Genomic DNA, 16,046 nt, shown 5'->3' on the forward strand with positions numbered 1-16,046 from the left:
CTACATGCTGAAGAACTATGACCACAAGTAACTGACTTCTGCAACAAAAGCGCTGTTCCAGATTGCTCTAGTTAGGTATGTGTTTAATACTGATCTTATCTATCTATATAGATATATAGATACATACATATATAGCCAGCTAGCAGCTGGATAGCGTAGTGGTAAGACTACACGCCTTTGGAGTGGGAGTCGCAAGTTCGATTCAACATTTGGCTCTCACGGCTAGAAATTGACAAGGTACAACACACGTGCTGTGTTGTCATCACCCCCAACCAAGATTAGGAACCAAGGTGGTGGAAGTTGAATGTAAGAGGAAGTGACCTGAAAGATAGGATCATGGTGATTGCTACATAACTGGTTACTGAAGTGAAGCACCCTTGAGATCTACTAGATGATGTGAGATATATACATGGTGAAGATAAGTAGAAAAAAAAGTGGTGAGGTGTATTTGTTTGAGGCCTTTCTTTAGGTTAGCTTTAGCCATTGGTTGTCACATTTACTTTCTTAAACTAAACCTTTTTTTAGTATTCAGGAAAAATGAAACGGTCACTTGAGACCAAAAGTGTAACCATTTATTGTTAGATTCATCAGTTCAGCACATAACACTAATTACAGCTAGGAGGGGGAAAAAAACAACCCACAAAACATTGTGTCAAAGATCCACTGTCAGATAGTTGTTTAGAGAAAAATACAAGATTTGTTAGCTTGGGAAAACTGCCATCTGATCAGGATTCAGGAGAAAAAAAATAGAAGGCAAAGACTTACAATATAAAATGTACAGCCACATGATTAAAGTATATATAACATTGCACATATACCAAAAAAAGAACCCACACATGGAAAAAAAAAAAGTGTACATCATATACAACAAGGCACTGTGGAGGAAACCTGCACACGCATCTTTGGATGGATCTGCCGCCCGCGGAGCTCCAGTAAAACGTTTTTAGGAATGTTACACTGCAAACAGTCCAACTGAACAAGCCATTCAAGCTAAATCGTGACAGATTACACTGAAATACAATGATTAATTCTTATAATGTCTACACTTTTGTAGTTTCAGCTGCTTTAGGGGATACATGTAATAGCTTTTTTGAATTTGTAAGTGCTTTTTGTAGATAGGCAGCAGACAGAAAAAATATCTGCACCTTTTTATTTCATGTTTTTTAAAAGTATATTCCAATATTTCCTCTTTTCTACCCCCAAAAACCCCTTAAAAATCAATTTACATTTTAAGTTCAGGTTGTTCTAAGAGAAAAGAGGGTGTTGCAGTTCATATTTTTGCCAGCAGATGTCGACATGGATCAGAAAGAGACATCAAATTAACCATCTGCAAATATTTTATTATACGTAGCTTTTTTTTCTTTCCCAACAGCAAAAAAAAAAAAAAAAAGAAAAAGAAAAAGAAAAAAGGTTTGGAGAAAAAGATAAAAACAACTGCATGTATATATCCAATATTGTCAACGCAACATTGTCAGTAAGACTGACGTACTCGGGTACATTTGCAAACGTTCAATTAGTCAATGCTGCAGGCTGCTGCCTCACATCAGTATCTTTAATATTATAAACAATTCACCCCTCAATTCATTTCATTTCTCACTACTGACAGATTTAAAGAAGCTTGAATGACGTCCATTGCTGGACAGAGTTTGCAGTGCACAAATACATTGGCAGTTAAAGGGAAATGTGTGTGGGAGCACCTTTCAGATTCTGGCTACACGGGAATGAGTGTGGCACCAATAAAGGCTAAATCTGATTGGATATCATCCTGCTTCAGTTGGAACAGGCACTTTGTATCATAAGCAAAACAATCAGTCACAAACGTAAAGGTACAGTTGCATCTTATTTACAGTGAACAGGAAAAGGTCAAGTCCCAGAGTTTCTCAAAGCAGAGGAAAAGGCTTGTAGGCTGTAGTTGTTTTTCCTCCGTCTTCTTTGCCTTTAATTTTTTTTATACATTCGGACAGCCTGTGGACACTCTTCTTTTTTTCTAATAACACACTCCCTCTCTCTCACACACACACACACACACACACACGCTTACTAACCTCTGTGAGAAATCGACTCCTTCTGCAAAAACAGTCCCTGTAGGGCCACAGAGGTTTACCATCAGACAGAAAATTAACTGTTTCTTTTCAAAACAAGACACATCCACCTTTTAGAAGCTGCATCTGACTTCATGAAGACTAATATAAAAATATGATTGTGTTTAACCACCACCTAGTTTTCTTTGGTCTAAGAGACTGTGGTTTGTAATTAGAGTCTGGGGGTGAACGTCTGTCATGGTACACTTTGGCCTTGGGATTAGCAGATTAAACTCATCCTTTGTTCTGTTTTCTCTAGTCACCATGGGACGCTTAACTAGAAGGACCCTTTACTTTAATGTGGGGCAAAAATGTGCACTTGTTAGCTTATTTAAGAAAGGGAAGATTGTACACAGCTTTCAGCTTTAAAAAAAGGCCTTCATATTATGTTGGCTGAACAGAGGTGGAATGTGACAAGGATGATAGTCCTTCAAGCATTTTATCACTTTCTGAAAAAAAAGTGGTAATTAACTTGTGGAATTTATAGGAGCAATTGATCTTAAGCCCTAAAAGATCCTAAATAAAAAATAAAATAACACTGACAGCTAGCAGGCTTTGAGGGAACCCAATTAGAAGCTGCCCACAGTTTGAGTCTTTTAAAGTCTGGTCCCTGCTCGTTATCAAATATCTGTTGATTTAGATAACAAGAAGCATTCTCATGTTGCTTTCTCAGTCAACTTTTGGACTTCATTCAGTTTTCTTGAGTTTTATGGATAACTTTCCACCATGTTTGCTACAGAAATATCCACAGCCCTGTGCCTACATATTATCATGATGAATGAGGAGTGGATGCGTACTGTTTCTACAAGAAACCAGGTCAAGATAAGTTGAGCTAGTTTACATTAAGAGCATATTGTTTTTTTTGTCTTTTTTTCTCCAGCATTCAGAGTCATGACATGAAATGTACGAGCTGCTCTCTCCAGAGTGCAGAGGATGGGCGTCCATGCACGGCCGGCACCGGCCACGCTCGGCCCCCTGGCTGCACTCCTGCATGTGGCTACGAGGCAGAGGGTAAGAGGCCGGAGTTCACCAGGTGCTACTGTGGCTGCCGTGGCTGCTGACCGACTGACAGTTGCTGTAGCGCTTCTTGACGATCATGCTGATGTAGGCCTTCATCAGCTTGGCGATGTCCATCACCTGCAGAGGAGAGGAGGAGGAGTAAATGTTGGTGTTTTATTTGATGACCTGCATTGAAATTATGGGGAGACCAGGAGTTATGACTGAGTGAGGATATACACACCATTTGGGTTTCAAACACCAGCTCTCGGCCTTCCACAGTGATTTTGTAGGTATTGGATAATGGGGCTCCGAAAGAGAGTATCTGTTCATACGGGAACACCTCCAGAGGCCACGGCTCCCCTCGTTTGTACACTGATATGGCCTCCCGGCTCACACCCAACCAGAGCTCAGAGGGGAACATGCCATCCCGACACTGAAACAGCAAGCATGGAACATCAAACTCTCCTATCATTCCCTCTAAGATCCATTTTGTTTAGAACTGGCAATAGATGACTTTAAACCAACCAAACAATCCCATGTTTCCCACCTATGGCTGTGTAGCTGTCTTTATGGGAACATAACCATCCTTTATCATGGAGAACAAAGTTTTTGCTTAAACAGAAAAGTGATTTCTCTTCTCACCTCGACGTTGAACAAAGTGGATCCGTATCCCTGCCACTCCTTCACCAGCGCCATGTATTTGACCATTGCCTGTTCCTGGTTCATCCCCTGCAGCTTCTTCCACTTGTCCATCACGCTGGTTCTCACGGCTGCTGCCTCCTCCCTCATCCAGGCCTCCAGGCTGTTCTCCTCCTCAAGCTTCTGCCGACTCAGCGAGCCGCTCCTGAAACTCCGCCTCAGCGTCCCCTCCAGGAAACTCGAGCGTTTCCTCTCCGCCGTGCCTGAGCGGTCAGCCACCGAGCCGGTCCCCGGAGCAAATGTCTTGGCCGAGTTCTGCACTCGGGCCCGCAGTCGAGACATGGGGAACACCTGGGACATTTCAGGGATGGTGGACTGGGAGTTGTGATCACCCAGAAGGTACTGAAGTCTCAGAGCAGCCAGAAACTGAAGAGTCTCCTCAGGGGCCGGATATTGACCACGAATCACAGCTTCATGGGCCTTCGAGGGAACACAGAGAAAATTATAGTTAAATCTATAAGATCTAAGCATTTTTTTTTTTTAATTTCCACAAAAAATCTTTCCAAATTCAGTCAGAATCAGCTATAAAAGTCTCCCAGTCCCTTTCCCAGACAATGAGCCACGAGTCTGACCTGTTCAAACATAAAAGCAAACTCCACGCTGTCTTTGGGAACGTTGTCCGTGTCTAAGAAGCAGTAGAGTTTGAAGTAAAACTTCCAGCCAGTGCAGCCTTCATCTGGGCTTGCTGAAAGTCTGCAGACCACAAAGTGATTGTGTTAGCGTTGGCCAGAAGACAAAAACATTTGCTTCAGAATCAAACATGGTGGGGCTTACTTTTCAAACTTGGCGAGCACGTCAGCCACCACAGTGCGGCTCTCGATGGCTTTCTCTGTGGTGTCGTTGTGTTCAAACAGGGCAAACATATTCCTGCTGTCCTCCATGGCCAGACCGCGGATCAGTTTCTCCACCACCTGACACACACGATGAGATATAACAGGGACACATGCAACTGGTTTTAAAACTGCAGATGAGATTTTAAAAAAAGAAAAAAGCATGAATTCTTGTCTAAATTCTAGACATTTGGGACTGTCATTCAATAAAGGTGGAAAGTACAATTTCTACAACTATAAAATATTTGAACTGTCCTTTTAACAGGGTCTCAGCTCATCATATTAACCAGATTCTGATATTTTCTGCAGCATCAGAAAATAATAAATTCCAGCAACCATGTCAGTGTATGAGCATTTAAGCCTGGATGCTTACACAGGGCTCTAGTCCAAAAGAGCTGAATAAAAGCAGGATTTTATTGCTGTAACTGATGAATTAATTGTCTGCTTTGCAGAATAGTAAATCTATTGAATAACAAATAAGGAAAACGGTAAGGAAGAAGAAGAGCAGAAGAAGAGAAGCTGAGGCTGTTACAAGTCATTTTTAAAACAGCTGTCAATTCATTTTCAATTAAAATAGATGACTGACAGTCATTTCAACTCTGTATTTACTGTTGGGTTGTTTGATCTGTTGTTACAAACATATCTCTTATACTGTGCTTAAATCCTAAAAACTAGAGCTGAGTAAAGAGTAGACTATTTCTTTCTGTGCTTTGGCACATAACCCCGTTTTCCACAAACCTACCTCTCCTGCGGTGGTGTGTGAGTTGATGGTGATCTTGCAGGAGCCTCCTCCGTGGCAGTGAACGGTGGTGCTCATGTCCTGTCGGGCCACGATGCAGCGGATCTCCTCCTGAGACGGCACGTTCTCTCTGGCTCGAGTCTTCCTCAATGAGTCAGCGGCAAAGGCAGCATAACGATCCATCTCAGAGCCGGGGAACAGCTCGCGAGTCCTGCAGAGAGCGATTTGGAAATGGTCAGCTTGAGAGATTAAAAGTAACTTATCTATAAACACATGTGGCAGCCTAGTGCTCACCTCTTCAGGTGGAACTTGAGGTATCTAAGGATGCTCCTTGTCGGGACGAATGTGCAGGACATGCAGGCGAGGATCTTCCAGTTACACAGGTTCCCAGGGCTGCCGGGCTGTGGCGGCCGTGTGGTCTGCTTGATGAGCTGGCAGTAGAGCTCATCTCGCAGCGGTTTGAGTTCCTGGCCCGTCTGCAGGATGCCTTGAATGATGGGCACGGGGTCGGCCACGCCCTCCAGATGCTGCAGCGAGCTGAACACCTTGAGGGCTTCATCCTGCAGGGTTGTGTAGCTTCTGCTTCTTGGAGCTGAGCAGGGAAGAAGTTGTGATTATATCAGTATGTATGGTACATTAATATCTTAACTAAAATGGTAAAAGTTAGATACTTTAAAGACATTAATACTAAGTTCGATTGTCAGTCCCAATTTAATGCTATTCTGTCCCAGTGGTACTCACTGGTGAGATGAATGTCCCCGTAGGGCAGTGGCAGCAGTGGGGAATGCAGAGGGTGATGACTGTAGCGAAGGATCGGGTTCCTCTTGTAGATCTGCTCGACGACCTCAGAGTTCAGACAGTTCTCCTGCAAAGAGAAGAGGAGCTTGGGTTTAGTGCAGTGCTGATTATCTGAGGCTTTACTGGAAGGAAAGAATTAAAATTACCACTGACATCTTTTTTGCACTTTCACAGTTTCCTACCTTGATGTCCTGGATGAGCTGCTGGGTGGGCGTGTCGATGGGAGCTTTGGTATCTATGACATTTTGGACGGAGTTGGCCCAGCGTGTGGCTTCAGTCAGGAGCTTGCAGTAGAGACGGTACGAGTGTTTGCGGCCGTACACGATCACGTTCCAGTATCCTGACACGACAAGAGGAGCAGAGAGAAACTGAAGCTACTGGGTGGAGAATGAGCTGGCAGTTCTTGCCATTTTCTTCTCTTACCAGTCTCTTTGAAGACCTTCTCATCTGGCTGAACCACTGAGCAGAGGCTGTTCAGCACCAGCGTTCCCAGCTTGAGGGCATTACGCTCTGAGCTCTTATAGTAGTCCAGGGAATTGTGGGTAAGCAGGAACCAGCGCTTCTTCAGCTTCAGTGAGGCTTTGGTGCTGTTCTTCATCTCTTTGTGCAGCCAGCCTGGTGGGAAAAAATTACTTTATTAAATAACTTTTTGTATTCTCTGGTTTCCTCTGAACTTTTCAAAGCTATAAAAATGCAGAAAAGTCAAGATTATTCTCTGTGGAAGAGCTTTATTACAGTTTTCTTTAATAACAGAGAAAAATCAAACCTGCTTAAAACTGAGTGTTTGAAGCTTTTGCCTTATAGCTTCTACATATACAGATTTGATTATTTTAATTATAACATTAATTATAACATTTATATGAGCACCCACCACTGGAGCTGTAGATATGATGGGGGAAATTTAAATATTTAATTAAATATTCTTTTATTTAAAATCTGATTTCCTAACGTGCAACTTTTAACCAGTCGTTAAAAATTTAAAACACAAATTAAAAAAGGAAAAACGGCCACGATAAGCGAATCATTTGTCACCTCGGATGATGAACTCCTGTCCGTCGACTCGGGTGTCTCCTTTGGAGCGCTGCAGCAGAGTGATCCAGTGGTGCATTTCCTCAGGCGTGTCAGCATTGCAGTGCAGCACTCGGTTCGCAGTGATCATAACGAAGGAGTTCGGCCTGTCGCAGTTCAGAAATTAATAAGATGACAGAAAGGAGATCGATAGTCAAACACTGTAATAGCTCTTGGGTGCAATTCTTGGATTAAGAGATATGAACTAAACTTTTAATTTTGAACTAGATGACTAAGAAGAATTAAGGCTACTGACATAAAATAGCATGAATGATATATTTGTCACATATAGGTTACAGGACACCACAGAAGAAATACAGGATCAGAATGTACTGATCTAAAATGTTCCCCATGTGAAGAAATGCAGCAGCTGAGGTGCTGAAACCAAACAGGCTTCACTCTGATGGCTTTTTTCCGACACCTTCTGGTTTCTTTGCTTTGGTCTTTGTCAAAGAAAATCCATATATATATGATGTAATGTTTGATGGTTTGATGTAGGTCCTCACCTCTCTGGATTATCTGAAGCACACACTGAATCGATCATCCCCACATCCAGCGTTCCCTGAGGAGACACACAGAGAGATGGAGGGAGGTTCACAAATAGTTTTCAGGGTGTGGATAATGAGTTTGACCTTCGCCTGCACCGTGGAAACCAATTATCTCACACACAAGGGGATACGAGCAGCAATGCCTTCACTCACAGGTGCAACACTGAAAAGCACGTGGCATTTTCAGCACATCTGTGTCCTGTTACTACAAAACAAAGCATTACAACAAAATTAAAAATGTAAAAAAATAAAGAGGAGAACAAAAGAGGGTTGGGGTTAGGGCAGCATGAATGCTGAATGAAAGGGTCAGTGACAGATTTTGGGTTTTTTTTTCTAATTTTCAGTTTTTCCACCAGGTGGCATCCATAGCGATCCTCAGTTTAATTCAGCTGCTTTTCTGTGAGCTTCTTGTCACACCAGCAGACAAACTCCACTCCACAGCCTTTGCCTGCAGCTGAACTTGGAGCTTGTTCTGCTCTGGAAATCTGCTGAGAACTTCCACTCTAACCAGTTTGTCTCGAGAGCTGAGTGGAGAGGCAGCTGATTGTTACCATGTCATCACTTGTCATAAAGTATCTCTTATTATTTACTGAATGGCCGTTGATATCCATTGTGAGGAAACCCAGAAGTAGACATGCATTTATTAACTATGTTTTTTTTGAAGCTGGAATTTAAAGGAGGCAAAAATGCTACTAAGAGGTGAGGCATGAATAAGGAAATGGAGGAACATATATTAAAGGCTAACGTCCCCTCCTCGGTGTGTGAAGAACGTTTGTGTTATGGAAATCTGTTAAAGCGAAGTGCCGAACATTCTGCTGTTAGGACCACATTAATGGCTGCATTTTGAAGACTACATTAATGTGTCTTTAAACACAAAGCTCAGGATATATAAAGCTTCAGAAATGTTATTGCAACTCCATCTCCCAGAGTGCTTTGTTTCCTCACAGTACTCACCACAGCATTCTGGGGATTGGCCTGCTCATCGTGCATTTCTCTGATCTCCTGCTCTGTGGAGCCGTGGACCTGACTCAGCACGCTGAACCACTGACTGTAACCAAAGAGATCAGAGAATAGAGAATAGAATAGCCCTTTATTGTCAGGATACAATATAAATAGTAGACAGCAGGAATAAATAGCAAACTGGTGAAAAATATATAATCAAGAGAAATATAGAAAATATATATATAGAACATGTTGCAAAGTGCTTGGGACTAATGCAAAAAACCCCACCACCAACATCAACACCAACAACAACAACAGCAACAACAACAACAAAAACTGAATAGACTCTGTGTGTAAATGACCTGAGTGATGAGGGTTACTCAGGCCATGGCTCAGATTGGAGAGTTGGGTGGGCAGGGGTGGGGATAGTGTTTGTTAGCAGTCCAAATGGCCCAGGGGAAGAAGCTATTTGCGAGTCTGGATGTGCAGGACCTGATTGATCTGAGGCACCAACCAGAGGGCAGCCAGGCAAACAGGTGACATCATCATCATCATCATGAAATAACTAGCAACTCAGCTTTAAAGGTGGACATATACCCATACAGGCCGGTCAGTTAGACAAGCATCTCCCGTCCTCCTACATTCAAGAATTCACTTGAAACTGAATCTTACTCAACACTAAACTACTTCAAAGTGAGAATAACTGAAAATGAAAAATAAAATGAAAGCATATTTTTAGCCACACTTTTATCATGAATGCAATTATTAATGTGAACCTGCATCTGCGTACCTTTTAATATAAATTGTACACCTATAAGTTTTATATGTGTGTAAAATCCAAAACGATTCTGGGTTCAGTCTGATTGTGTCTCAGACATATGGAGCTGATGCTGGCTCACACTGAGAGCGTCTGGTTTTACAAACCTGCTCCTATCACACACCCACAGCCATGTTTTCATCACTTCAGAGTACATTGCATTAACTAGCATTCATGTCCTGTGACCTCAAACTAAGATTTGTCCTTTTGTATTTTTCTCCCTTAAAGGAGGTCAAATCCCCACAATGTGACAGAGCAAACATAATTATGTCCCAGATTCAGACAGACAGAGTGCTTGTTGCCCTTTTGAGCCACAGCGGAAGTAGACTGTCTGAGAGGAAATCAATGTGTTGCCAGAGGCAACCGTCACATTGACCCTATAGCAACAATACCTCCTGTTTATTATACAGTTTTCGACAGACTGTGAGCAGGTTCATGCCAGTTGAGGAAATAATAGGATCAGGAGAGAAGAAACAAGTGGGAGCACTGGGAGTGCAGCACTAGGAGTGTGATAACGATGTGACTAATAATCACTACTGTGATTATATGAAAAAGATTATAGAGCACATTTAAATCCTGCCCACCAGAGGGGAAACGGTGCATGGCTCTCCATTTACCATGTAATGTGTAAAGATGCCTTCTTGTCAATTCTACTTGGTAGCAGGTACTAAAAATTATGAATAACCCTAGAGAGCCGAGGTTTCCATGAAAAGCTGGTCATGGTTTTTGGCGGTTGCAGGTTTGAATCTGTCACAAAGCGAGTGCCGCTGTGACTGCTTTGGTTTCTACCAAAATGATGCAGTCATCACTGCTTTGTATGAAAGACACCAGCTTGCAAACACTTTTCATTTAATATCTGGGCTGTAGTGAAACTTGAAAAAGTGTGAAGTAAACCAGATAAAGAGAAGGCTTTCCTCCAAAGTTTGACTTACTGCTGCAATCAACACGTAAGGCAAATGTTTTCCATATCCAGTAAGCCTTGCATTTTTCAGTTTCACTACCTCTTGGTGAGTAGTTTGCAAGTGTGTACAGGCAACTCGGCATCTTCCATGCAAACTACGGGAGACCATGACAACCTGCTATTGACCAAAGCAATCATAAGGAGGTTTTTGGTGTCACACAGTATCCCTCTTTGCAACCAGTTTAATGCTACCAACAATCTTCAGCAACCACTGATTAGCCAGTTGTAGAATATCGCACAACTCTTGGTTATCAGCAGGTCACCAGCTAGTCTCTAAGCCTATAAGACCAAGACTTGAGTAGGTTATTAACACATAGCTACCATTAGCTGTTAGATGTTGCTAAAGATACTCCTTTAAAGAAGCTAAATCTTTAAATAGTTGAAGACATTTTGAATCATTGCACTTTTATTCTGAAAAGTGACCGTGAGATGCTTCTACTCATATAATGCATATTTCTATTAATGGACAAGACCATGTAATTAAATCTGATGGTGCAATAGACCAGACACTCTGTTAGTGGTGTCACTGAAGCTAACTTACTACTGAATTCTAGTCTTTACTTGTTATTTCAGTCACTTTGACTCCATCCTAGAATCAAAGGTCCCTTACAGATCAAATCACAGTTACTTTCTTTGGCTACTGTGAAAAGGTAAGTAGAATATATCACAGACAAACACACAGCTCACCTTGCATCCTCAGCAGATTCTGCAATCAGATGATAGGTTCTCTCTGGCATCACTATGTCGATTCCATTCTCCTTACCGGTGTTATCGATGATTTCTCTGCAGGTCAAAAAAAAGGAAAAATAATGACTGAGGTTCCCTGAGTACACAAAGCTCCTTCCATAACCATTTCACCATGGATCCTTCAGACGTCTGAGTTTTTATCTCTCTTCAATAACACAATCATAACTTTCTTGAATATTTTACATGTAAATGATTAACTGACAGCTTTTCTGTTCTTACTGTAAATAAAAGTGTATCATCAGGCAAAAACAACAACCCTCAAAGTGATGTTCTCTTGTCCTTACTTGGCGTTGTGCATGTCCAGCACCCCCTTCATCTTCTCCTCTCCGTCGTTCTCAAAGTACATGAGTTTGCTCTGGCGCAGCACGAACCAGCGCCGCTTCCAGTTGCGTCGGGAGAGGGTGGACGAGCCCCCGCCCTTCTTGTGCAGCCAGCCCTGCTTCAGAGCCTCCTGCTTAGTTCTGAACCACAGGAAAGTCTCGTCCTTCAGAACACACCAACGCCGCTTCCACGTGTTCATCAGACCACCTAGAGAGGAAAAAGATGAGATTTCAAATCCTCTGCCATCATTACATCACCTGGAGGGGAAAATTTGCTCTTTGTCTCTTAGAAGATAACACAGAAAGTACAATGCTTTCTCACCAAAATAAGTCCTAAAGCCGTATAGATGATGCATTTAACTGTTACCTGTTGGGGTTTATTAAAAGAAGAGTATGTTCTATAAGAAAATAATAACCTTTGATGTAGAGGAAGCTGTGGAAGTACGGCAACGTGACACAGCTGTAGACAGAGTCCCGGCGATAAGACAACTCATCATCTGTGTCGAACCTCTCAAAGTCGTCCTCGCTGTCCTCAAACTGGAGCAAATCAACAAAAATTAGAAATTAAACGAGACATGCAAGACCTTAGTTTGCATATTATTTCAACAAAATGCTTTATAATAACAGCGAAAGGTACAATGTGGTGCTCTTTGTACCTGTGAGTTGCAAAATGGCTAAAGTCATGGCATTTAATTGATACCTCTCACTGGATCCTTTTTTTGCTAACTTCAAAGATTACACTACTTTGGAGTAAGAGCAGCTAAGTTTTAGTAGAAAATTGTGCATGAAATTTTCTCCCTGTCATTGAAAACAGAAGTTAAACAAGAGAAACACTTAAAAGTTTTTTGGATGGGGTGACTAATGTGAAAATAATATAACTAAGAGCAGTCTTGTTGTGAACAGTAACTAGTGCAGTTGTATCCGACCTGTTTACTTCTACAAAACTAAGATTCAGCTTACCGATGACTGAGCCCCCTCTGAGCTAAAGCGGTAAGCCCCTGAGCTGTTGTAGGTGCCAACAGATCCGCGGTAATCCGGAGACCACTGTCCACTGCGAGGGTTGGAGAAAGCCATGCTGCCACTAGACACGATGGCACCTTCATCGTAGTCATCCTGATCGTAGTCTGAATCCTCATCTGGAGGTATCAGCTCTACCAGCTCATCAGATTGAGCCTCAGATGAAGCCTGGGGGTGGCAGTAAGCCGAATCCCCGCTGGATGATGCGCTGTGGCAGGCCGAAGGCATCGCTGGCAAAGAGTGGTGAAGCACAGTGGTCGGTGGCAGTGACGGAATCACAGCATCGTTGGCGTACGGGTCTTCTTCGGACGAGTCATCGCTCGTTCGGATACCGCTCGTCCGCTGGCCGTCAGAGTGGCCGTGCTCGCTTGGGTTTGGTGAGTCTTTGAAGGCATCATCATCAGCACCGAACCCTTCATCAACCTCTTCTTCCTCGTTACCCCTCCTCTGGCCATCCTCCTTCTTCTCATCTTCTTCACCCACGCCCAGGGAGCTCTCAATGTTCCTCACACACTCGTCAATCTCATCAAAGTTCAGGGAGTCCAGGAACTGCTGCGCTGCCTTGCAGGCTTCATCCTCCAGCCGCCGGAGCTCCTGATCGCGAAGCCGCTGCAGGCGGTTCAGCGAGGCTTCAGTCAAAGAGAGCTCCTGGCGCTCCTTCTGTCTCTGCAGCACCTGGATCTCCCGCTCTAGTCGAAGAATTTCCTCCACTTGTGATGCCTCGTGCGGACGTATTGCCTCCTCTTCTGATGCCTCCACAAAGGTTTCTGCTGACTCCAGCTCCTCCAGGGCGTCTGGTGATGCTGCAGCTGCTGCTTCATTTTGAGACTCCGTCAAAACCAGAGAGGCCAGCTCCTCAGCACAACGCAGCTCCTCCAGTCTTCTGGCTTCCTCAGCCTGAAACCACAAACATGAGACTGCAGTCGTAACTTTTTTCCCCCAACATATCAACACTAATTTATACAAAATACCCAAAACAAGCTGATTTACAGAAAACAAACACTGAAGTAATCTTAGTTTACTGAGAGAGGGCCTACTTTTATAACCAAATTATACACGACAAATACCTGAGAGGATACAAGCTGTCTTTTTTAACACTTCTTCACTGCCCAGTACAATAAACTGAAGCCTGCTACAATAAGCAGAAGCCTGTGTCATAGCTAAAGAACATAATAGAAAACATAATTGTGGTCTCTGTGTTCTTTACTGATCAGATATGCCTGTAGAGAGTGGGCTGCTCGGGAAACAGTCAGCCAATAAAAGTTATACACTGTCTTCCACTTAAATCAGTTTTATCATACCTCTCTGGTGAGTCTCTCGGCCTCCAGCCTCTGTCTCTCCCTGCAGGACACAAGCACACAGACATCAGCTGAATGAACAGACAGTAGGAGATACGACGTACCAAAACCAGAGTAACTGCATTTCCTGTCTCACTGTGAGATTAAAATATCAGAAACCAATTTAGAATATAGTATGCAGTTCACTATCTATCGAAACAACAAAAATACAAACGTCGCACCACACTGTGAAACCTTTCAGGAAAACATAATGCAAGCTACAGATATATTCCAATAAGGATGTTTATATAAACTCAATAGTTCACTACTGAATTGCGACAGCAGCAGTGATTATAAAGCAATCAATCTGCAGTATAAACTGAGCTGTGGCCCCTTCAAGGTCAAAGGCACCACTGAGGATATGGAGGTCATGACTCAGTCTTGATTGTGGGATTTGAGGGATTAACGCTCTATTCTTACAGACAAATTACATGCTGTTTTTTTAAGCCTGATGACATCTCCTGTCCATAAATCGTCAGAATGACTACCGTCAAAAGAAGATCACTGTGTACGTCTGTAGTAATTTATATTGTTGTCCTTACACATGCATATGTAGTGAGCATAAGATGGGGAGCAGCAGCATGACCCCCCATTGCAGAAAAAAGTAAGCATCAGTGAAAACAAATGTGAGATTCATTCAGTGAGGTAGTCTCTAAAAGAGGAGCTCAGATGGTTGCAAAGCAGCTTGCAGATGCAGAGCAGCTGTAGCCAAGCTAAGCTACTTAAATAGCATGTCCTACATAAGCTTTGTAAATTAGCTGCTGATGAGATTCACTCATCTGATGACTGCAGCTGAGAATGAATTAGTTGTCTGCCAGAACTAAAGCTATGCTCAGTTTCTCCTCCAGTATTATACACTGGCATTAGGAAAATTTGTATTATATATGTGTAGTATTTTTATGTCATTAGAAATAATGGAAGAAGGGGATTTGTACTCCTTAATGTACTCATGATCATATTTGAAAATCCTGAATACAGCCCAGATGATGGACTTGTGTTAGTTCCTCACTAACTGACTGAAATAAACCAGTGCCAGAAGAACATTTTCCACAGTGGGCACACATTTTTCAAACACATTTTCCAGTCCAGATTTCTTTCTCGTTTCTTTTTTTAATTGAAAAACCAAGCAAAAAAAACTGTCATTCGCAAAGTCATTCGGCTGTAGCTACAGTACTACACGGTGAATAAACTGAGAAGCCCACCTCTCCATCTCCTCCATCCACCTGCGACGCTCCTCCTCCTCCTTCTTCCTCCTCTCCTCCAGCATCCGGCTGTAGGTCCGACGGGCCAGCTGCCCTCGCAGACACTTCTGGAAGGTGAGCGCTGCCCAGCGGAGGAGCAAGAACTTCCTCCTCCAGTAGAAAGCCCGGTAGTTCTTCTGGATGACCACAATACACTGCAGCAGCTTCTTGTACTGCTTCCTGTTTGGGGGACAAGGACCGGGTTATTCAGCATTTTGGTTTCAATGAAGATTAAAACTGATCCTATTGAGGTTTATAATGTTTTTATTCATTTTTTGTACCTGGCCATGTAGCCCGTGACATAGGCCTGGATGATCATGGCTGCTTTCAGCACCTCCACCTCCCTCTGCTTCTCCAGGCGATGCTCCAGAGACTCCCGAAGGAAGACCTGAGATAGAAGAAAGAGACAAAAGACAGAAAGTGCAGAAAATGGAAAGAGGTGTTACTTTATTATTGTTACTGAAGAATTATCAGTAAGAGATGTAACTGCTCCTCATTTCTTTCTCTTCTAATTTTGTTTTACTTTTCAGGTAAAATCATGTTCACGTTGACCTTTAAGAGTTAAAGAACATCTCATGACATGTTTGCATAAACATGCCACATTTACAGTCTGCAACACCAAAACAGTTTGGGGGTAAAATAGTTTAAGGAAGTGCTAATATTCAGAGGGAAAAAATGCGTATTTGTGAGAATATGAAGGTGTACATTTGCAAAAGTCACATTAAAGTGTCCCGATCTCTAGTAGCCACAAAATGTTCAAGTCCCAGCAGCTTAACATAGTTCGTCCTTTACTTACGCTGTATTACCCACACATTATGAATAAAAGATTTACAAGTGAACAGAATTAAAAAGAGGCAGGCTGTTTCTTTTTCTATAACATTACCATTTAACAGACAGTCGCT

General features: G+C 42.6%; 1 protein-coding gene across 1 annotated transcript in view; it reads right to left on the minus strand.

Annotated features, from left to right (window-relative positions):
* Positions 1–550: 550 nt before the first annotated feature.
* myo10 (myosin X) overlaps positions 551–16,046 on the minus strand; it is a 128,416-nt gene continuing 112,920 nt past the window's right edge. The window contains exons 22-41 of the mRNA XM_031735163.2: positions 15,426–15,532; positions 15,106–15,324; positions 13,868–13,907; positions 12,510–13,463; positions 11,966–12,086; positions 11,514–11,757; positions 11,170–11,265; positions 8,717–8,810; positions 7,721–7,776; positions 7,179–7,321; positions 6,570–6,761; positions 6,329–6,486; positions 6,090–6,213; positions 5,643–5,940; positions 5,352–5,559; positions 4,554–4,690; positions 4,352–4,472; positions 3,723–4,199; positions 3,322–3,513; positions 551–3,218 (exon numbers count right to left, since the gene is read on the minus strand). Coding sequence (XP_031591023.1) covers positions 3,108–3,218; positions 3,322–3,513; positions 3,723–4,199; positions 4,352–4,472; positions 4,554–4,690; positions 5,352–5,559; positions 5,643–5,940; positions 6,090–6,213; positions 6,329–6,486; positions 6,570–6,761; positions 7,179–7,321; positions 7,721–7,776; positions 8,717–8,810; positions 11,170–11,265; positions 11,514–11,757; positions 11,966–12,086; positions 12,510–13,463; positions 13,868–13,907; positions 15,106–15,324; positions 15,426–15,532 — 4,092 coding nt within the window. The 3' untranslated portion in view covers positions 551–3,107. The remainder of the gene's footprint in view (positions 3,219–3,321; positions 3,514–3,722; positions 4,200–4,351; positions 4,473–4,553; positions 4,691–5,351; positions 5,560–5,642; positions 5,941–6,089; positions 6,214–6,328; positions 6,487–6,569; positions 6,762–7,178; positions 7,322–7,720; positions 7,777–8,716; positions 8,811–11,169; positions 11,266–11,513; positions 11,758–11,965; positions 12,087–12,509; positions 13,464–13,867; positions 13,908–15,105; positions 15,325–15,425; positions 15,533–16,046) is intronic.

Source organism: Oreochromis aureus, linkage group 18 (genome assembly GCF_013358895.1).
Source record: "Oreochromis aureus strain Israel breed Guangdong linkage group 18, ZZ_aureus, whole genome shotgun sequence".
Lineage (NCBI taxonomy): Eukaryota > Metazoa > Chordata > Actinopteri > Cichliformes > Cichlidae > Oreochromis > Oreochromis aureus.